This window comes from Podarcis vaucheri (genome assembly GCF_965113315.1).
Source record: "Podarcis vaucheri genome assembly, chromosome: 13".
In the NCBI taxonomy this organism is placed as follows: domain Eukaryota; kingdom Metazoa; phylum Chordata; class Lepidosauria; order Squamata; family Lacertidae; genus Podarcis; species Podarcis vaucheri.
The window spans coordinates 30,369,528-30,392,360 of NC_138751.1; the positions used below are offsets into that span (position 1 = coordinate 30,369,528).

The following is a 22,833-nucleotide window of genomic DNA, read 5'->3' on the forward strand; positions in this document are numbered from 1 at the left end:
GTTTAATCTTCCATTCCACTTCTTGATTAATCAGTTTCGCATATTGTGACTGGTGGAATTTAATTTCTCTTAAAGTCTCCTTTGATTTTGGGTTTAATCTTAATTTTTTCTCACCATCTCTTATCTTCTCCAATATCTTCTCCTTTTTACCATTCCAGAACTTTTTCTTGATCGTATTCTGTTGTATCAGGAACCCTCTCATAACAGCTTTACTCGCGTCCCAGATTGTTCTTTTTTCCACCGAGGTATTCAAGTTAATTTCAAAGTAGTCCTTTAAAGCTTTTTGGGCCTTCTTTACAATCTCTTGATCTCTTAACAGGTTGTCATTCATTTTCCATCTGAAGGAATCGGCAGTAGTAAGTCTCATTTCCATTTTCAGAGCGTTATGGTCGGAGCATGTCTTTGGGCAGATTTCTATTTTTATAGTCTTAGGTGCCAGCCCTCTAGTTGTCCAAATTTGGTCGATTCTTGTCCATGACAGATGGGCCTCAGAAAAGAAAGTTCCTTCTTTACCAAGGGGGTTTCTCGTCCTCCATAAATCAATTAAATCCATATTGTCAGTTAATTCAAAAAAGGTTTTTGGTAGTCTTCCATCTTTGGTCAAATTCTGGTTCTGTGACTTATCCATAAAAGTAGAGACAACCCCATTCATATCTCCCATCATAATGATGTTAGAATAGTCCAGATAGTCCAGTAATGTCTCATGCAGCTTCTTGTAAAATTCTGATTTCCCCTCATTTGGTGCGTAGATTCCTAATATCAAAATTTTTTCTCCTTGGGTCGATATTTCAATAGCCAGGATTCTTCCTTGTTCATCTTTAAACAAGAATTTTGGTGAAAGATTCTCCTTGGCGTAGATCACCACGCCTCTCTTTTTAACTCTGTCTGATGAAATAAATTCTTGGCCTAATCTTTTATTTATTAACACCTTCTTGTGTATCCTGGTCACATGAGTTTCTTGCAAACAAATTATGTCCAAATTCTCTTTCTTTAGAATATGGAAGATCCTTTTGCGTTTTTCAGGGGAATTCGCGCCATTAATGTTCCAACTATACAGCTGCAGAGACATCCTGTATCGATCTGTTGTTGCTCTTTATTGGGTGTCTTCTTTTTTGTCCGAGTCCGAAGGTGGTAACTCTTTCCCAGACTCTGGTGGTGGCCAAATAGCTGCTGCTGAAGAAGCTGCTATTTTCAAGGAAAATCTAGACTTCTCACATGGGTTGCCGTATGCCCGGATTCTCCTGGACATTTCAGCTGTTTCCACCCAGACACTGCTTCCAGCTGCTGTATTCCAACTATGTCCGGGAAATTCTGCACGTATGGGAACCCTAAATATGCACTTTTCTATAGTAAACTGTAAAACATCCCTCTAAGAAACTGCAGGAGGCTGGTCTAGGATTTGGGGGTGGAGGGTCATCAGAGACCTAGTTTGAGTGAAGCAATTAACCCTTCCATCTGTTCCCTTCCTTGTAACTTTTGTGTCTTGAGTGGAAACTGCTTTTTTTTTTGGCATTCCTTTCTCTGTAGCAACAAGGAGTAGAAGCATGCACATTTTAAAGTAGTAAATAAAGCTAAGCTTGTTCTCAGTAGCCCTGTGGTCTTTTGGCTTGCATGTTATAATTCTCAAATGATCTCATAGAACTGAGTTGCTCTTAGAAAATTTGTCAATTTGGGGGTCAGTGTGTGTGTCTGTGTCCGAGTCTCCAATCTTGTATATGCAGAGTTGAATTGATCCTGCTGCATCTTTCTATTCCCCCAGCTACAGCCCTTGGCGTCAGAGTGTTTTCTCTGGGTGTGATCTTGAAGTAAATGAGAACTGAGTGAATAAAGTGTCCGCATTAACAAGATGTAGGCAGCACGGCTATCCCCAGAGAGGGAAGGAGTAATTACCTGTCCGTTCCTCCGCTGTGTCCCACCCCCCCGTTCTCCTCTTTTCCCCCGCCCCCCCCAACCGGCCACTGCGCACCCACACGGGCAGCAAACTGTAATCACTTTTATGGTGACAAATGTGGTTATTAAAGAAAATGGGTTAATCCGCCTCCCACCGTTGGAGGTGGCTTAGTGGGGATGGAGAAAGGGGGGGGTGCTTCCTCCCAATATCAAAGGGGGCAAGCAGAGTGGATGGGGCAGGGGGATCAGTGAGTGGACAGCTTCATTAACCCCCTTGGTATGGCAGGCCAAGCAAAAGGGAGGAGGGGATTGGGTTAGTGCTTCAAAGAAGTTCACCTCTACGGTTTTCCCGCACGGTCCCTTTCTCTCCCCGTGCGATTGCACGCCTGTGTGGCCTAAGTTCTTGCCTGTCTCCTTTGCACATTCTTCAAGAGAAAGAAAAAAATCTTGGCGAAAGGAAGCTCTTTAGAAGGGGGTATTTGGGTGGAGGGCAACCCCCCCTCTCCTCCCAACACTTTAACAAAGCCAGCCAGCTGGTTGGGCGATTGCACACAGGCTGTGTGTTTTGGAGGAAGGATGTATGAGTCGGCAAGGGACCTGATAGCCAGGCTTGGACGGAGGTTTCTGTGGTTTGAGGCCTAGGCCCTGCCCCGCTGCTGGATTAGGGGTGGAGGCCAGCCCTGCCTGTTGCTCAATTCAGCTTGGCCTCTTGTTGCAAATGCGTCTTTTCCTTCCACAGTTGTGCTGCGCACATCTGGAATTTCTAGCCCAGTGAAGACCAGTGCCTGGTGCTTGTGGCCAGTGCCTGGTGATTTACCTTAAGGGGGAGGGGGCTGAAGAGGATTTCCAGTGTTCAGTGGGGGTGGGGTGTAGCTCTTTCGTCTCCTCCCGCCCTTCTCCTGACTATGAGAGGCAGGATAAATTATGCAAAATGTGAAAACATATGCAACATTGCTTTGCATAATTTATGGCTATGGCCAGATTTGGCTTTTCTTGGCTGTAGTGTCAGTACTTCATCTGGACGCTATCTGGGTCAGCTGCTTTGCTATTTAAAATGTGTTTTGTCCAGGGTTGTAAATAGCCACTCGCTGGGGTCCCTGTTGGTGTGTAAGAACCATCCCAATTGTGTCAATTTTAAAATGTTGCTGCTTTTTAAAGTCACAGAGGACTTAAATAGGTGTGCGTGTGTTCAGGTGTTATAGTATATTTGTGCAGAATTATTTGCAAGTGTACATCAAGAGTGTAGCTTTAAAAAAGCTGGGTCACCCGTTTTATTTACCCTGTCTGCACACATCTATCTTGTGTGCTACTTACGGTATATGGAAAGAATGCCTAAGGAGGAACCCTTGTTATGAGATGGGACCAGCTTTTGTTATGGACTATTTGCAAGAGGGTCAGTTTTTGTGGCCGTAGAGAGTTCTGGTACCCAGACTGCAGTTCCTAAAAAATTAAACTGCCCCTGAAAATCCAAAAGTTGTCCACCCTTGCTTTTTATTTGTTGAACAACATCAGCCTTTGTCAGCCTTGTGCCCTCCGGATGCGGTTGGACCTCCAGTGTTGTATGTAGCCCAGTGACATTCAGAGGGCATCAGGTTAGCAAAGTGCTATATATTGAACGTGTTAATCCCTCTCCTTTCCCCCACCCCAATCCCTGTGCATTTCTGACTGGGTTCCCTGCTCCACGATGTCTGGGGAGGCTCGAAAAATATACACAAGCATTCTTGGGCATGTCTACACAACAGATATAAACTGGTTTAGCTTCCATGGCATCATTCTGAGAAGGGAACGGCTGCTCTGTTAAAAGGGAGAGGGGATGGCCCGAGATCTCTCTAACTCCTGGCACACTTCCAACATTACAGTCTCCAGGGCTCCCTCGGGAAAGCCAAGCCAGTTTGAAACTGGTTCAGGCTTGGAGTGCAGAAGTGCACGCCGAGTCTCTTAACACAGGGCTTGTCCCTTGCGGAAGCTGTACAATATGCCATAAACCTTGCTTTTTATGGGGTTCTTTTTTTGGGGGGGGAGGGTGTCAGGCAGCAGTAGGAGAGAGCAAGAAAGCACAGCAGAACGCACCCCAGTGAAAGCTGCTTTCTCCTCACCAGCCGAAATTCCCTTATACGGTGGTACCTCGGGTTACAGACACTTCAGGTTACAGACTCCACTAGCCCAGAAATAGTACCTCGGTTTAAGAACTTTGCTTCAGGATGAGAACAGAAATCGCTCAGCAGCAGCACGGCAGCAGCAGCAGCGGGAGGCCCCATTAGCTAAAGTGGTGCTTCACGTTAAGAACAGTTTCAGGTTAAGAACGGACCTCCAGAACGAATTAAGTACTGCTCGGTTGTTGTTTTTTAGATACAGCGGTACCTCGAGTTACAAACGCCTCAGGTTACAAACGCCTCAGGTTACAAACTCCGCTAACCTGGAAGAGTTACCTCGAGTTGAGAACTTTGCCCCAGGATGAGAACGGAAATCGTGTGCTGGCGGCGCAGCAGCAGCAAGAAGCCCCATTAGTGAAAGCACGCCTCTAGTTAAGAACAATTTCAGGTTAAGAACGGATCTCCGGAACGAATTAAGTGTACACTATTATGACCCCCATCTGTCCAAATAGCCATAGTCTTTTTCTTCCCCCCCTCCTCCCGAAGGCATGGAAGGATGGGTGGGGCCCCGCCACCTGTCGCTTGGGCAGGATGGCGCGTCTGGGCCTCCTCTAGGGTAACCGGAGTGGCGCATTCTTAGCGGTAATTTTAGCTGCTTAGGCTGAGCTGCTCCAACAGGTGGAATTTCATTTTGTCGTTGAAAGGCCTGTTGTTGGGAAGAGGGAGTCTGTGTGTGTGTGTCTGCCTGTGCCTGCTTGCTTGTATCCTTGGGGGGGAGAGAAGAAAGAAATAGATATGCAATTTATTCTGAACATTAAGACCCCAGGGTAGGGGTGGGGAGCAGCAGGGGTGCCTCCGCTTCTGTGGCATGTTGGCACCCAACCCTCCTCCCCTCTCTCTCTCTCTCTCTCTCTCTCTCTCTCTCTCCTGAGTTTCCTAGAAATGCAACAGCTATGGTGTGAGTTGCAGGCTTTTCTATAAGCTGCATAATTTCAAACAAGACCCAAGAAGGGTCTGAATCATGCAGGGGAACATGTACATAATTTCTGTTAGGTTTTAAAATATATTTTGAAATGTATGCAAAAGCACCTTCAACTGGGAAGGGCATTTTGCAGCAAGGTTTGCTTGCTTTTAATATAAAAACTGCAAATGCAGGTGAAATCTTGGGAAAGAGGCCTTTATCTCGCACCTGGAACAGAGTGTCCCTTGGATGGGACCTGTTGTGAGTGGTGGGCATCCGCTGTTTTATTCCTATGCAGATTTATGTCTTTCTAACCAATCAACCAAGGCTGCAATTCCTTAAGCAAACTTATTCAGTCTTACTGAACTGAGCGGGATTTCTGTGAGTAAACATGTAAGACTTGAGTTGTAACATTTAACTGGATAACACCTCTAATTTTTAGTATTATTTTCTCAAAACATTTTTATAGTCTTACAACATTTCAGCAAGCAATAGTTCTTAGTTGCAGTGAAAGTGGGTACATTTTCCCTGTTGTATGTCTCTTACAAATACTATGACTTTTATACATACACACTGCTTTTTTTCTTAAAAAATGTTTAGGGGTACTCCCATTTTCCTACTCACATTGAAATACTGCCCCTCAATGAGGCCAAACTTAGATTCACAAAATGTTTAGGACTATGCATACCCCTGCGTCCCCCCAGAAAAAAAAGCACTGCATACACAGACACACACACACATTCTTCTTTCATGGCCTTAAATACATATTTTGAAAATTTTGGTTGTACCCGCAAACATCTTAATCACTTACTTCAAAGTATTTATATCTCCCTTTCCCACTCCTTTGTCCCCAGTGCAGCTTATTCTGTAAAGCAGTTAACCAGCAATAATTAATTACGCAATTAATTTAAAATGTTAAAAAATAGTTATGAACAATATAAAGTTTCATTAGCAATATAAAAAACAACAACAAAGCAAAACCCAATACTTAAAAATAACAATAACAAGAAAACTGCAACAAGAAGAAGCCAAATTATTTATCACATGTTTGGGAAAGTAAGATAATTTCCTAGGGAATTTGAGGATGACAAAGCAGAGCACCTGCCTCCATTCATTTTCTGCCTTGTGCTTTTACCAGTCCATACATCCTCACTGCAGCTTTGCCTTTTAGTTGTGGCTCCCACCTGATGCCTTGTACATCCTTCTTACAGTGGGGCAAGGAGAAGACACAAGCAGCAGGCACCCTGGTTTCTCCTTTTGGGGTGCTGCTTATCTTTGCAGAATCATAGTCATACATGGCGCTTTACAGAGTCACCTAAACAATCGTTTTCGAACAGGTCAGTTCCTGCTCCTTTTCTCTCCAGATCCGTGGGCTGGATTCTTGTGCCTGGAGGCTGAGTTTTAACATCTAACACTTCCCTGTAAAACTTGAATAATAAATTAGTAGCTTTGGTATCTACGAATGCCTAAAATCTGCAGGGGTGTGCCTTCCTTGCACAGGGCCTATGGTTGTTTATGTGCATCAAATTGTGGCATGACTGAAGGGGGGGGAGAGAATAGGAAGGTGTTGCAATTAAAGGTACCTCAGTTGCTGAAGGTGAACCCATGTGACCTTTTTCGGGGGGGGAGGAGAATTGGTTGTGGGGAATGCGAAAGTAATTAAGGAATATGAAAGTCAAAGTGGACAAACTGATTCCTCCTATAGCTCTGTCTCTCTGGCCTAAAGAAAAGCAAGACTGAGCCCTGTGTGGTGAGCAAAACAGAAAAGTAGTTCTGTAGTGCAGTTTTGAAAGAGGGAGGGGAGATAGTTTTGTGGCATCTTAAAGATCAGTACACTTATGGCATAAACCTTAAACTCTTATCTGCTGTCCACTTCATCGGTTGTATGAAGTGGTGATCCTGAATTATAGGTGTACCAGTATTTACACATGGGTTTTTGTTTGTTTTTTGCTGTGGGGTGGGAGGGTTTTGAATAATACAGAAAGCGAATGCATAAACTCCTGGCAGTGATAACTAGAAATTGAAAGTTAACATTTCAAATAACTTATTTTATGCTTGTGTGTTACCGTTCACACAGGTATCCTAAAACATTCCATCATTTTTTGTGGGATCTTTTGATTAATTAATTAATTTTTCTCCCCCCCAAAAAACATCAAGTTTAGACACACAACACTTGTACAGACACACAACCACACACTTCCTTCTGTGGGCACAACCATCCTGGGTTACTTCATGCCTAGGTTAACATTTTTAAGAAGGGATCTGCTTGGTATGCCTGCTGAATGGAGCGAGAGTAGGGGAGGCTTACAGACTTCACTTTTTTACCCCACTGGGGAAACTGAATCAAGCGAGCTTTCTCACCCGTGTGTGTATGTGTGTTTGTGTGTGTGTGTCTGTCTGTCTTCCAGGCAGACGCCAACTTCCTCAGCCCTCTTGAGGTACCCAGCAAAGCCAGGTTCCCCTTCTCATCCTTTTACCCTCCTGTGAGCCAGTTGTGAGAGCCATGTGCAGAGGCCTCGCTGGGTGGGGGTGGGCAGAAAATCCGGAGTGATTCATGCCCTATTCTCTCTCTCGGTCACCCTCCCCCCCCTTCAGGAACATGACTATGACTCAAAGGTTGCCGCTCAAAATGCCACAGAACTGTGGGGCACATGCAATAGTGTCAACTCATTTTCCTGATCTACCGGCTCGTTTTTGCGTTTGGGCGTTGGTGTCCTCTACTCATAAACTCGTGGCATTGTGGCCGTGCATCTTTTAACTCTTTCACATTTTGGGGTGTGTGTGTGTGAGCCACGGGTGTGTTTCATTCTTGGGGTCCTTGGATCTGTGTCTCTTCCTCTTCTCCCCTCCCCACACACTGGCGACGGTCGCGTGTGAGCCCAACCCCAAGAGCAAGAAGGAAAACCGCAAAACTGCGACCACACATCAGATTTTCATCATACTTCCTGCCTTGTCCCCAGTTCACACTTAACGGGGAAGTGAGCGGCCAGGAAAAGGGGGGGGGTTATGGCGGCAAAGAGGATGGCACTGTCATAGCAACAAGTTTATAATAATGATTGCGGTGTTAGGCCTGCCTTATCTTTTGCCAACTGAATACTCACTTGCCAAATGGCCTCTTCAGCTCCAACTTACATGGGTCCCAGGCTCACAGGCATTAGTGTCAGAACCCATTTATCCAGTGTAAAACAGAGGAAGTGGTGAGAGTGCTTTTGGGAGAGTGCAAAGTGCCTTACCACAGCAGCTGGATGCAGATGCGAAAGGCATGTTGGTTGGAAATCAACCTTAGTTAGGTTTTCAAGGTGCGAGAAAGTAGTATCTCTTCCACCCCACCATTTAACAGGGGTTGAAGACCTCTTGATCTTAGTTTGCTGAAGTGGATTGAGGATATCAACAACAACAACAACAACAACAACAACAACAACAACAACAACAACGTTATTATTTATACCCCACTCATTTGCTTGGGTTGCCCCAGCCACTCTGGGTGGCTTCCAGCACATATAGGCACTGCTTTTTTTCTGGGGAGACGCAAGGGTACGCATACCCCTAAACATTTTGTGAATCTAAGTTTGGCCTCATTGAGGGGCAATATTTCAATATGAGTAGGAAAATGAGAGTACCCTTAAACATTTTTTAAAGAAAAAAAGCTCTGCATGTAGAACATAATAAAACATCAAACATTAAAAGCATTCCTGTACAGAGCTGCCATCAGGTATCTTCTAAAAGTTGTGTAGTTCTTTATCTCCTTGACATCTGATGGGAGGGTGTTCCACAGGGAGGGCTCCACTGCCGAGAAGGGACCATGGGGTTGCTAAAGTGAAAGACCTCAGGGCTCACGCTTGTCAGGTGTAAAAAGGCACTCTTATAACAGCCCTGCAGAATCGTGGGAACTGTAGTTTGTTAAGGGTGCTGGGAGCTGTAGCTCTGTGTGGTCAGCACCCATCACAAGCAGTGGTTCCCAGGATTAGCATCGTAGCTGGCTGTTTGGGTGCCCGGGGTGGCGCCTGCGCCCAGGCCACCCAGGAGGGTGGGGTAAGCCACCCATTGGGCAGGGCACGCTGCACGGAGCCTCACTGCCACCTCCCCTCAGCTGTAGGGCGGCAGAGGGAGAAGTGGCGGACAGATACAAGCCCCATGCTGCTGTTTCTGGCGTAATCATGCTTTAGATTTGTGGTGCAGATGTGACTCGAATCCCAGATGCATGAGGCCCCCCCCGAGTCCTGCAAAAGAAAGAGAGCAGGAAGCAGCTGCTGCTGTTGGTGGTGGTGGCACAAAGCGAGGAGCTGATATTGTGAGGGAAACGGATTCTCTGCATGTCAGATGTGCTCTCGTAATCATTGCAGTTCATCCAGGGTTCTGACTGCTGGCATTGGCCAAAAAAGTTCTGGGGCTTGGCGCCTGTGCTGCTTAAGTACCAAAAAGCGAACCAAGTGGCTTCAGGTTGAGACTGGTGGGCCTTGCGCGGCTTGAGGTTATATTTTTGCTCTGCGGCCCCAGACCCTATCTTCACCTGGGCTAGTTAATTCTGTCTTCCCATGGGCCATCTTATCAGCCTCTGATAAGCACAGAATCCGGTGGATGTCATCCTTGGAACCAACCTCTCTGCTGAGTTATGAGGAGAAGTGAAACTGGGCAACGCTGGGAATCGAAATCAGCAACGGGGAAGTTGCGGGTGGGCACGCTCTGGTTGCAGGCCTGACAGGAAGTCTTTGGTTGGCGTCGTGTTTGGGGTGTGCCAGGGTGGGTGAGGGTGGCAGCTTGTTTGTCCGGCAGCTGCTTTCAGGGCTCACGGGCCTAGGGTATGTTCTGATGTCCCAGTGAGGGGTTGTGTGTGTCTTAGAATTTACCCCCTGCAGTTCTGAAGTGAACCTCTCACTTCCTGAGCACATGGTCTAGCTTTTACCCTAGTTATTACGAATGCTCCCAATATTTTTAGGCCAGATTTAAAAACAAAACCAAAAAAATTATTCGCCTCTTAGATTTTTAAAAGCCTTGCAGCTGAATCATAAACACACACTCTTGGAAGTCAGTCCTCGTTTGAGCTACAATCTCTGTTCTTTTAGTTCTCTGCATGGTGATTAATTATAAACTCACTGTCGCCACCATCGTCCCTCTCAAAACCTCCTCCCACCTTGCAGGCCTCTCCAGTCACATATTGTCTGCTTTCCTGCTCCTTGGAAGTGCCACTGTCCCTTGTCAGGCGTAGAATCTGACTGTGGGCCAGGCAGCCAGACCAGCTGCACTCTCTTTACTTGAGGTTTATACTCTTTCATAGGCGCCAACTCTTCGGGACCAAGGGGTCTTTGCCCCAGTGGCGTAGCGTGGGTTGTCAGCACCCGAGGCAAGGCTAGTAATTTGCGCCCCCTAACCTATGGATTTGCGCCCCCTAACCCGTAGATTTGCGCCCCCCAACCCTAACCCCCAGATGTTGCGCCCGGTGCGGCCGGCCCCCCCTGCACCCCCCACGCTACGCCACTGCTTTGCCCCCCTAAAATATTTGAGGGTGATGCCCCCCGCCCCCAATTGATGGGTATTGCATAATGGAGAAGGAGTCCTTTGGTATCCATGCAGCCTGAAAGTATCTAATAATTTCAAGTGTGCTGCTTTGAGTCTTTGTATAGTAGAAATCTAGTTATTGGGACCCCCCCCCCAGTTATAATAATAATATTGGCAATGTGCACCAAGTTACCTCATTTGGTGCCCATGTTCCAGTAGTCCCTGCAACGTAGAAGGATTCACAGGTTTCCCCGCTGGTCTCCCCTTGAGGAAAAAACTTTTTTAAAAATTCCTGGTTGCTGAAGTCGCTCTTAAACATTTTGGAACAGAGATGAGTGCAATATAAAACCAATATTTGCCAGACTGGGAAGTAAATACCAACCATTTTGTCTTTGTGTTTTAATTCCCCTTGCTAGGCCAACACCTGGGAACAAAAACACTGATTTCTCCTCCTCCCCCCCTTCCCTTTTCTTCTTTCTTTTCTTCTTTCCTCTTTGGGCATACACAAACCCCACAAGTGAATTATTGCATCCTTCATGCTTGGCTGCAGCTCTGCTCCCATTCTAGTCTCTCATCCATTACCAGGGTGGCAAAAGACTTCCACAGATAGACCTAGGCATTAAGCAGTCAAGCTATTGCCAGTAAGGGTGCGTGTGTGTGTTGTTTTTTCCCAAGCAATACTTGCGAAAGCACCAGATTTTCCACATGCAGATCTGTCAGCTCCCTGTAGGATAAAAGTCTGGAGGATAAAAGCAGGTGGGGGAGCCCCCTAAAACAACGGTGTCAAATTGCTCTTCCCCACTGGGCTGCATCCATAATTTTTCACCAAAATGTTGGTTCCCCCTGAATTCAAGGCTGGCGTTTCTAAGTTCTAATTTCTATCTGATTTCTGAACCTTTGGAGACCTTCCTCTTTTTGCAAGCAGGGGTTGGATGGGCCATCTGTCATGGGTGCTTTCGTTGAGATTCCTGCATTTCAGGGGGTTGAACTAGATGGCCCTTGTTTGGGGGGGGGAGGTCCCTCCCAACTCTACAATTCTATGATTCTGCATAATTGGAACTTGACAAAAAAGGGCACACACTTGGACCACAGGAGCAATATAACTTGGGGCATGAACAGCCCTAGGTACACACAAGGTATGAGAGAAGGTGATTCTGACCACAATTTAGGCAATAGCAAATGAGTCAGCCGCTCTGCCCTACTGAGGGCCTGGGCTTCCTGGCCACGAAGCTGCTTTCTGCCATTTTTTTTGTGGAGAGTGCCAACAGGTACCTGATAAAGCCTTCAAACTTTACATATGACTCCCCTCTCCCCCCTCTAAAACCATAGTAGTATGTCTGCAAGGGAAGTTTCCAAAGACTACGTAGGTATGACTCACCTGGAAACCACACACACAGCAATGGAGCATGGGCGAATGTCTGGTTCTGTGATTCCATCCCCTTTCACTTGGTGATGGGCAAGTTGCTATTTCTTATGACAGCAGAGGAAACCTGTGGGCAGTTTTCTGCAAAATTCTTAGAATCAGAAGGATGTGAGTCTTCAAATAGTGGCTGCTGTCTTGAAGGTAATACTACGCACTTACTTGCCTGTCTGTCTGCCCCTGCATACCCATGCCATTCATCATTTGTGGCATATGAATAGCCAGATAAAAAGACAACCCACTCTCATCTCAGACCAGTTCACTAAAGCTTTCCTCACCAGCTTGTGCGGAGGAGACGTTTCCTGCTCCTCACAGGTGAGTATTTATTTAAAAGTCTGAGCCAAAGCATGGTAGAATGCCATGTAATGCAGATCCCAGCCTCATGGACTCATTCCTTCCCTGTGATGGCTCTGAGGTCTCTATAGACCCTTTTGTGACATTCTGCAAAGTCTTGTGCTTTGGGAAGGGAGGGAGAGAACAACTTAAATATTTTGCACACCAGTGTGAAACAAAAATGAGAGTCACTGCATTTGGCATAATGATTCCAACTGCAGAATCTGGAGTTCCTGGGTTGAGAGGGGTGTAGGGGTGTGGGTGTGTGTAAGTGTGTGTAAAAATGAAGAACTCCACTCCTTGGGAGTGTGAAAATCAAGGCACCCAGTAGCTCCTGGCACCTCAGAAAAATGAGCCCAACAGCTGGCATCTAGGTTGTGGGCAGAGGGCAGGAAGCAGATTTTTCCTCCTCTTCAGAGGAACATAGAAAATGTTGTTAGCCTCTGCTGCATTCCTGCCCTAATCTGTAGGCAAGGGCACCTGTATGCATTGTGGGTACAACTAGCAGTGCTGGAATTGCCTCAACACCAAGCCACCACTCGTAGTTGGTTGCAACTGTGAAAACGTTGGGAGTTCCAGAGGGGTGCAAATATGGTTTAATGTTTCCCCATTTTAGTCTGTTGCAGCAAAAACTGCAGAGTTTTGTGGAACCTTCAAGACAAATTTATTATGGCATAAACTTCTGTGGACCAGAGTCTGCTTCATTAGATGAACGGAGTATTATTCTGGGATGGCAGGCACATATACACATGGTGGAGGGGAGGAAGAGAGAGGTTGGGGAAGTGGAATGTAGACAATTGTTGGCATCCGTCTGTCTTGGGGGACAACAGAGGAGTGCACCTTTGGGGCTGAGGTCAAACTGTTGGAAGGTTGCAGTGCCTGCTGTGGCTGTAGAAACCGATGCTGGAGAGACATGTTTTGTTGCAGCTGGGGCAGATGAAGGTGTCCCATTGTGCTGCTGCAGATGCACTATGGCGTTTCTTTTCTCTGTGCAACGACTTAAATATATGTAAAACGATTACCACCCACAAGGCAGTGTTGATGGTAACGTAAACCTTCCTGGCGTTGGTGAGAAATGGGGGCATTTATTTGGGGACCTGTGCCTTTGCCAGGGTCCTAGGACAATGTCTTCGTCCTCGCTCAAGAATTGTGAGGTGTGGATATTTATTTATCTAGAACATCTATAGACACATGCCACATGCGTTAAAGCATTCTTTGTGGCAGTTCTGACCACCCAGGCAGCCAGAAGTATGGCCACACTGTGCAACAATGGCAGAGAACCTGTGGCCCTCCAGCAGCTATTGGGCTCCAGCTCTCACCACCCCTGCCCATGGTGCCATGCTGGCTGGGAGCTGCAGTCGCAACAGCTCCTCGAGAGCTAATGGCTGCCTGCCTCTGACCTGCAACCACATGGAAGCCAAAGGGAGCAGTGATGGTGGAGTAGCAATGTCAGGCTTGCTGCTTGGGCAGAGGCTGCAGGCTGGTTGTCCATGCCATTTGAGCTGGCACATGGAAAGTTTTTTTAATTAAGCGGCTACCAGCATGTGGAATGGGGCTGTGCATTTCCAGCTTCTCATAGGCCTCGTGCCAATATCAACAACTTCATAGTGTGTCCCAGGAGCAGGAGTTTGGGAGTGGCGTATGCATGCATGCAGTATTTTGAGAGGAATGGTAAAAATATCTTAGGACACTTCATGATTAGGGAAGAGGGGAATATGCCCCCTCCCCCAGTGGTTGCTTCTATGGCATTGTGCCCCAACGAAGCGTCTTTGCAATTACTTGGGCCCTGTTGGGGTGTCTCCTTTCTTCCAGATTGGCCTGCAATCCGCTTTCTAGTGCCAGGCGAAAGACAAACTTCAGCCAACTCTCCTGCTTGGCCAAAGGGAGGAAAAGCCTGTCTTGCAGCAGCCCTCTTACCCCAGGCCAAAATGTAAACCTTTGACGCCCTGGGAAAGGGGAGAGTTACTCTTATGGAAACAGTTCTTGTCATTTCCAATGTGTGATCCAACCCCATCCCTTTTTAACTGGGAGTACAATCCTACACACCCCTTGGAACGTCTTCATTCACCTAACAAATGATTTTAATTTTTTCCCCACCAACTCTTCTGCAAAATGTTTAATTTCTCCCTTCCTTTTATAGACATAAAAGTGTAAGGCTGTTGTCATGCTGCAGTTTGTGTGGCTGCCAATAGGGGGCCGCACCAACTCCAGCACAACAACAGAATGGCAGGCAGGTAAGCAAGCAAGTGGGGAGGGGGGTAGACTGCCCAAGCAAGCTGCTCACCAGAAGGGGAAGCACTTCGGAGGGGCTGTGGGAATAAGTGAAGGGGGTGGGTGAAGTGTAAAGGGAGTCAAGTATAAATGGAGGAGGGGTTGGCAAAGGGGTAGATAGGTAGGTGGGGCTGGCGAATAGAGGGAGCAGAGGTGTCAACCCCTAGCTTATGATGGCATTGGGACACTTACAAACGATCTCACTTTCAATACGGTCCGTGCCTGCGCATGTTTTGCGACTGGTGCGATACTTCATTTTCAATCAGTGCATGTCCTGTAATTTCCTGCTGGAGCCTTGTAACTTTTTATACCACAGGTGTTTTGGTTTCTTTTTTCCCTCCCACTTTTATTGCGCTGTAACGCAAGAACGCCCCTCCAGACGGCAATAATGTAGTAATACTGAGAAAGCATCGTGGAAGAATTAAGAAAGTGGAACCCAGTCTTAATCCACCTGTAATGCACTCTTGCTGTGTCAGTGACATGTTGCAAAAGACACTCAAATAAAAAACCCAGACTGGAATGTCCCTTGGTGGGTGAAGTTTGTTTTTTGTTTAGTTAATTTTTAATTGAGATTTTTCAACATAAGATACAGTTAAAGCTGAACTAATCTAAAGAGAGAGAAGAAACAAACCAATAAAATTAAGGAAATGAAGCAAAGAGAGAAAGACAGAGAGACTGTGTATATACAGTAGTACCTTGGTTCTCGAACTTAATCCATTCCGGGAGTTCGTTCGACTCCCGAAACGGTTTGAAAACCAAGGCGCAGCTTCCGATTGGCTGCAGGAGCTTCCTGCACTCAATCGGAAGCTGCGTCAGACATTCGGCTTCTGAAAAACGTTTGCAAACCGCAAACATTTACTTCCAGGTGTTCCCACACACTTCCAGGTGTGCTGCGTTTGGGAGCCGATTTGTTTGGGAACCAAGCTGTTTGAGTACCATGGTAATGCCAAAATCTCTATCACAATTATATATTAACCCTTATTCCACACACCGAAGAGTGAACCCTCCCGCTCTCACCTGGGAGCTTCCCCCTCTTCCCTCAGCCCCATCCTTGAGGGAGCCCCTCTGGCCTGCCACTCATGCAGATTTCTCCATCCTCTGCCCTTCACCTGCCTGTGTGTATCTTCATTTACCCCCAAATATCAATCTCCAGAAACCAAAACATACATGTAAATAGAGTTAACAGAGAGCTAGCGTTAAAAGTCACAGAAAAAACAAGATTAGGAGAGAAACAGAATTAAAAAGTCAGCCTTGCGATTCTCTTTCTGCTAATTATGTACATAACAATTATTCAAAATATTTAAAGTACGCACTCCAGAGGGAGATTTTAGCTGGATTAATAAATGTCCTTAGTGGGCAAATTTGTGTTGGGGTTGTAATTGGGACCATGCAGACGGCGTGAGGTGTGGCTGCCTCTAGCAGAGCTCTTTTGGCACAGCAGAGTTGGGAACTGGGGAAACCCCAGATCTATGGGGCCACAGTCTGTTGGGAACTTCTCCTGCACAAGCACCATTGACATTAACGGGAGCCGTGCAAGATCTCCTGTTCGTTTCAGTGGAGAACTTCCCAGCGGGGCATGCTAAAAACGAATGGCAAGTATGCCCACTGGAAACGACGGGCGCTGTTGGAAGGCCCATTGCAACAAACATGGCAACCGCAAATGCCCATTGACATGATGTGTCTGGATTGAAATAAAGGCAAGCTTTAAATAAACCAAGGAATTGATCACTTTCCCGGTTCGTGGTGGTTGCCATTTCATATTTTCTGCCTCTGGCACCAGAATGTTGTGGTCCTGCCCCGATGGGGTGTGTATATACATAACAAAATATTAAGTGTGCAGCAACATGATAGAGTACGGCTAGGGCAGGGAGGACCACCCCCCCTTCTATTCAAAGTCTTCCATAGGAATCGGCTTCCTCCATCTGCTTCCTTGGGGAGGGGGGGAAGGTAGGAGACCTTTTATTTTGTTTTTCATTAATCAGCATTTCCCTTAGTGGTCTGCACTCCATTCTCTCCCCCCCCTTTTCCCGGTGATTTATGGTTCGGCAGGGGCAGCAGGTAGCCAAACCTCCCGACCTCCAACTCATTTGTCTGGAGGGGCTGGGCCACCTGTCACCTCCTGTCAAGGGAGAGCAATAAATGGTCTCCTGTGGTAATTACCCACGGAGGGGAGGGGTGGAGAGTGGGTGGTGGTGGTGGTAGCCGGGCCTCGCTGGGCAGCAGAGACCAAGGAGGAACGGCACCCAAGCTTTGGGATGCAGGAAGAGAGTTGTCTGTGTGTGGTGCCCGAGACCAGGGTGCGAAATCTCTGCCCTCTTCTGGATTTCCCTCTCAGATTTGGCCAGAGCTGTGGTTCTGTTGTTCTTCTGCACCCCCTCCCCATTCCACCTGTCCCCTCTTGGATGGAATGGCAGAATGAAAGGGGTCTTCTTTCTCCTGGTGTGTCTGTGAGGTGCCCTTGCTGCTTCTGCAGACGTCAGAGGGGAAGTTCCTGCCTGGGCGGAGCAGCAGAGTATAGGAGGGCAGGGTAACGTTTGCTCACCGAAAGCTCTCCTCTCAGTGCCAGTTTACAGCGCGTTGTCTAACACTTATCTTCCTCAGTCCCATAGAATCCAGTGAGGGTAGGCTGCTGCCATTTAAAGTCAACGGCAGCACGTGTATTAGAATCATAGAATCATAGAATCATAGAGTTGGAAGAGACCACAAGGGCCATCGAGTCCAACCCCCTGCCAAGCAGGAAACACCATCAGAGCACTATTGAGGGAGAGTGTGTGGTCATTATTTTGGATCAAGACAGAGGAAAAGCACAGCAGAGCAGAGAGATACCAAAAAGGCAAATCTGATGTATCAACAAAAATAGCACTGGGGCTTAAGTTAGATTAAACACTCAGGCCCCTTAAATTTTATTTATTTTGCACTTAGCGGCATAAGGGGTGTGTGTATAGGAACATCAGAAGCTATCTTTTACTGAGTCACACCAGTCAGTTTGCTCAATATTGTCCTCACTGACAGCTTCGTGTGTGTGTGTGTCACCCCAAATATTTCTACAACTAAGGTAACATAGGGTCTATTTTATAGAATCATAGAGTTCGAAGAGGCTCTGTTATGGTTTGTGCCTCAAGTTCTTTCTATATATCTATATATATCTATATAAAGTTTTTAGAAACAAATTCACATGTGTTGTCTTAATTAAAATGCATGGATTAACTATGTTTGCCAGACAACATCTGAACCAATGTAGTATCTTAAGAGCGGCTAATCATGAAGGCTGTGTGCCTCCAGGATTGGGGAAGACAGTTGGGAGGCCTACAGCACTCATGCCCTGCTTGGACAGCATCCTGTTGTGGCTGATGGGCCACTGTGGGGTCAGGATGCTGTCCAAGATGGGTTTTTGGATCAGATACCTTCCAAATCATGATGAACTGCAACTCCCACCAGTCCCAACCAGCATTGCCAGTGATTAGGCTGGGTGATGGGAGCTTTGGTCCAGCAGATATCTAGAGGGCTCCAGAATCTGATCTACAGGGAAATGCAATTCAAGATACTTAGAATTGCAAGGTTGCCTTGCATTTATCTTTGAAGTAAAGCAAGAAGGTGATCCCTAGCTGGTGCAAAAAATGGGGGGGGGGTTCTGGGGGACCATTTCTTCATAATTGCCAGAGGTTCCTGCCAGTGTGGTGCAATGGTTAGAATGTTGGACTAGGATCTGGGAGAGCAGGGTTCAAATCCCCACACGGCCATGAAGCTGACCTTAGGCCAGTCACCATCTCTCAGCCTAGCCTACCTCAGAAGGTTCTTGTGGAAGAAGAGGTAGTTTGTAAATGTAATAAACGCGAACATACATGCAATGCCTGTGCCTTGCTCACTTTTCACCCTTCTGTGTTTACAGCTCCGGCTCTGACTTGGGAGTGGACCTGTTTGCCTTCCCCTACATGCCCGCTTTGGAGGGCCTGACTCAAGAGGGAACTGCAGGAGATCACCTTTGAAGCCTCTGCGCTTGCTCCTTCTTGCCTGAGCAGTCAACCCGCGGACGGAACGTGCTGCGTGCCCCTGCCTGGCCCCTTGGAAAGGGGAGGCTGCATTGACGCCGAATTGAATCGTTGGCGGTCCTGGATGAATAAGGCTTCAATGGCGATTGCTCCCTACTCAGCCCCTATGTGAATCCCTTTGCCCGAGGATCAGGCCTGCGGAGTGTACCAGCCATGGCGAGCAACAGCAGCTCCTGCTCCACGCCGGGGAGCGGGCATCTCAACAGCTACCCAGTCCCACACTATGCATTCTTCTTTCCACACATGATCGGGGGCCTTTCACCTCCAGGAGCTCTGCCAGGGATGCAACACCAGCTGCCGGTCAGCGGGTACAGCACGCCATCACCAGCCAGTAAGTACCCTACGGTCAAGAGTCAGGGGCTGGTGGGCGCAATGTGTGCAATGTGTGAGAGAGATGGATTCACTTGGTGCAAAGGCAACAGGTTTAGAGCAGCGGGGGCCAGTTTTGAAAGCTGCCACGCTGCATTTCGCAGAATGCACCTTTCTTTCCCTGTCTTAGTTTGCTGGGGTTTTTTGGGGGAAAAGCTGGCTCTGTGAGTTTTCTAGGAGGGACAGCTTTAATTTTGGGATGGGGGTGGCGAGGTAAGCTTATGCCACGCTTGCGTCACCAACATGCGCACACATGGGCTGTGCATGCAGAAGGTTCCAGGTTCAAGTCGCCTGCATCTCCAGGCAAGATTGACAGGTGTCAGGGTGATGTGAGAAGAGCTGCCTTTCAGAGTAGGCAATACTAGCTTAGATGGGCAAATAGTCTGACTGATATAAAGCAGTGAAACTTCGCACTTTCTGGCCTCCAGAGCACTTTTGCTACTTTTTTAAAAAAAATTGTTCATGATTCTGGGGTAAGTGCAATGTGGGGAAGACAACCAAGAGTAGATCTGTAGTGGAAGAAACATGTGTTTCTTTAAAACTTTTTTAAAAAAGAAGCTGATAGCCCACTTGGCATGTTAGGAGAGAGGCAAGGTCAATTCCAGTATTCAACTTACCAGAATGTTGGTCTTCGCAGGGGTAGCTGGTGTGCTACCCTCCAGATGTTGCGGACTACAACTCCCATTGTCCCTGATCATTGGCAATGCTGGCCGGGTTTGATGGAAGTTGTAGTTCTCTATATTTGGAAGGCCAGAAGTCTAAAGTGCAGGTGACAAAACAGAGCGGGTGCTGTGTCTTATCTTAAACACTTATTTTTACTCTTCGTAGAATGGTCTCTTCTTGGCCATTTCTTTTGGTTGGTTGTAGCGTTCTTCCCCTTCATCCAGAGACCCCGTGAAGCTGTGTCTTGATGCTCCCAGGCCTCTACTAAATTTGGCATGAAAACATAACGCAAAGTTTTTGAAGCTTGGCGCACTTTCTAGCTTTTGAAAAGACAACGCTTAACATTTTGGAGTTCTAATCTCTCCCCCCCCCACCCCCCGCTTTAATGTTTACCTAAAAATCGAGATTATAACAGTTGAGCTGTTTCAACATTCGGAAATTAAATAACAGCAAACTTTGCCAACTTGTCCATAAAATCCACAGTCATGTGACTTGACACACGCCCAGGCTCTTCCAACACGTTCAGGAATTTTTTATTTTGACTGTGAAGCGTGTTTGATACTCCATTAAGTTTTGAAAACAAGGTTCTTTGGGCTTCTATCCAAGTTTCAGCACCAAGATACAATAATTGATGTATTATATGCGTATGAATATTTGGGCAGGCAGCCCTGCTAAACATCTCGACACTCCCATGATTACATATCTATTTATTACAATTTGCACCCCACCTTCCTCCAAGGAATGTGAACCGATGTTGTGAACTGACAACAACCCTTCCAGGTAGATTAGACTGAGAGTCAGTGACTCGCCAAGTGAGCTTCATAACTGAGAGAGGATTTGATCTTGGGTTCCTCCACCTAAACCAGTGCTATAAGACAGTGGTTTCCAATTGGTGGTCCATGGACCCCGGGGGGGAGGTCTGCATAACCCACCCAGGGGTTCTGTGGCACATACCCATCAACTGTATGGGACATCTCATTTTGGAGATGCTCCAAAATGTGTAAGATCGTGGTGTCCAAAAACGTGCGTTTTGGGGCGCCATGGTCTCTTGCGGGTCACATGACTTGCACGGGATGCTTGTCCAAAAGGACCCGCCGTCAACTGTTGCACGACAATTAGACGCTTTCAAGATGGTTTCCCCCCGGGGAAAACAGGTGAAAGAAAGCCAAAATTGAATTTGTTGTTGTCGTTCTCCACTCTTAGATACTGCTTGCTCCTGGGCTACATATGGAATACTGAAAACCTGCTACCTTTTATATGGTTTTTCTTTTAAAAACAACAACAACAAATTCAAACTACTGCACAAAGATAATCCATACCAAGGCAAGCTCAATTCTGAGACCAGTAAATATTGTGCTTGGTAAGAAACTCTCCCCCCCCCCCAAATATTCACTTTCTGGTTGCAGAACTCGTACTGTTGAGAGTCATGGAGACAGTAAAAGACATGCAGACTTGGAAGCCCTCTTTCCTGACTCCTGGAAATATTGCTCAGGGATGCATTCATCCTGTCTCCAGTGCCTTAAATTTCAAGTGGCATTGTTTCTGTCTCCTATCTTCTGAAGCCCTTAAAACTTAACTCTGAATTTCTTGGGAGACGTAGGCTGCTCCTCTCAATACCACGCCTCTCACCTGTGCAGTAAAATTGTGGAATACACCTCAGAAAAGGGGTGCAGAGCAGGCTTGAGCTCTCCTAGATTGGCTGTGTGGGGTGATAGTGCTGTCAACCCCACCCCGGGACAACCAGGCGAAATGCGCTTGCTTTCTATGTCCTCGCAATTGACTGCTAAAGTGTGGAGGGAGATGGAGATGGAAATGAGGTCGAGAGTGAAGTCTTGAACTTCAGATTCGTTTACCATTCTATAATATTAATGAAAGGTGTCTTTTTCAATCTATTTTTTTTTAAATAAAAAAAGATCCCTTTAAAATTTAGCTTTTCATTTAACGTTGGGTTGCCTACCAGGTTCTGTGCTCTTGCGCCCAATTCAAGGCTGACAACTTAATCCTCAAATCGCCATCCTTGAACACAGAAAACTCAAGTCAGCCCTACAAAAACGTTGGAGCTGTGAAAATATTTCTGCTCTCTGCGTAATTGCTTCCTTCTGTCTGATTGCTGTTTTTCCTTGTCTCGTTTCCCACCCACCCCCAACTTGTCCCTATAACCATCAGAACTAGAAACTTAGATCTCATGCAAGTGTCATGGGAATTATATATATTGTGTGCCCCTGAGCTCTACACCTGTTTTTCTTAACATGGCCGAACGCCCAGTAGACTAGCAACTCCCTCTCCCTCCCTCCAATCCAAATAGGAGGTAATAGATTTCTTTGGGGTCCTGCCATGAAGACTTGTGAATAACTGAGCTTTGAGGTATCCTTGCGCGCAGCATGTGGGTTGAAAACTACTAACAAAACATCTCTTCCCTTCAGTATGATGGTGCACCCACTGAACCTACCCACCCCCCCTTCCAGCCCCCCAGATTTTGGCACATGCTGCATCTCTCTCAATGTAACTGGTGATGCAACTTGGGAGAAGCTGTAGAGCCGGAGGGCAAGGAACATCATTTTGCAACTAGGCAGGAAATTAAAAAAAACAGGAGTTGAGTGAGCTGCTGCTTTGCCAGCAAATCAAGAGGCAATGAAGGAGCCCCCCAGTCTTTATATGCTTTGAGGCAGCTCCTGAGCTCTGCTCTTGACTCTTGCATCCCCTTCCATATTTTTTCTAACAAATGTTGTGTGCTTCAAACAATGCAGTGGTTCCCTAGAATTCCTTTGATTGGGGAATCGCTACTCTTAGCATCTTGGATGAAGAAAATGCTTCTAATCCAAAACGTTTCTGAAGAAGAAAAGTGGGGGTATTTAGCCAATAACTGAAGCTATTTTTGTTTGCGTTTTGGGTTGGGGTGGGGGTTTAGTGCTCCACAAGGTTCTCTGAAATTTTCTCTGATCCTTCCAAGTCCTTGGACCCCTTTCCTTGTACATTTGTTGCTCCCAAACTCATTTTTAGTATGAGTAAACTAAAAAAAGTATTATACAGCACGAGGCTTTACGTAGTTTCTTGTTCATCCTCATAGCAAACCTGTGAATGGGAGGAGACAGTGGTGGTTCCAATTTACAGATGGAGAAAGATTACATCCCGAGTGCCACTGCAGGTTTATAGGAGAGGCTGATGTTTGTGTCCCCAACAATCCATTTTTCAGTCTAAGGCAGGGGTCTGCAGCCTTTTAGACAAAAAGAGCCACTTGGGCTGAAGGGAAAAAAAACTGGGAGCCGCAAAACCATTGTGACATTTAAA

General features: G+C 46.6%; 2 protein-coding genes across 3 annotated transcripts in view; one reads left to right on the top strand and one right to left on the bottom strand.

The window, feature by feature from the left end:
• The window catches only part of GJD3 (gap junction protein delta 3), a 348,483-nt gene that overhangs the window by 201,065 nt on the left and 124,585 nt on the right, over positions 1–22,833 (bottom strand). The window lies entirely within an intron of this gene.
• The window catches only part of RARA (retinoic acid receptor alpha), a 194,792-nt gene that overhangs the window by 63,676 nt on the left and 108,283 nt on the right, over positions 1–22,833 (top strand). For both annotated transcript variants that reach the window (XM_082197309.1, XM_082197308.1), the window contains one exon: positions 18,354–18,844. In XM_082197309.1, coding sequence (XP_082053435.1) covers positions 18,667–18,844 — 178 coding nt within the window. In that variant the 5' untranslated portion in view covers positions 18,354–18,666. The remainder of the gene's footprint in view (positions 1–18,353; positions 18,845–22,833) is intronic.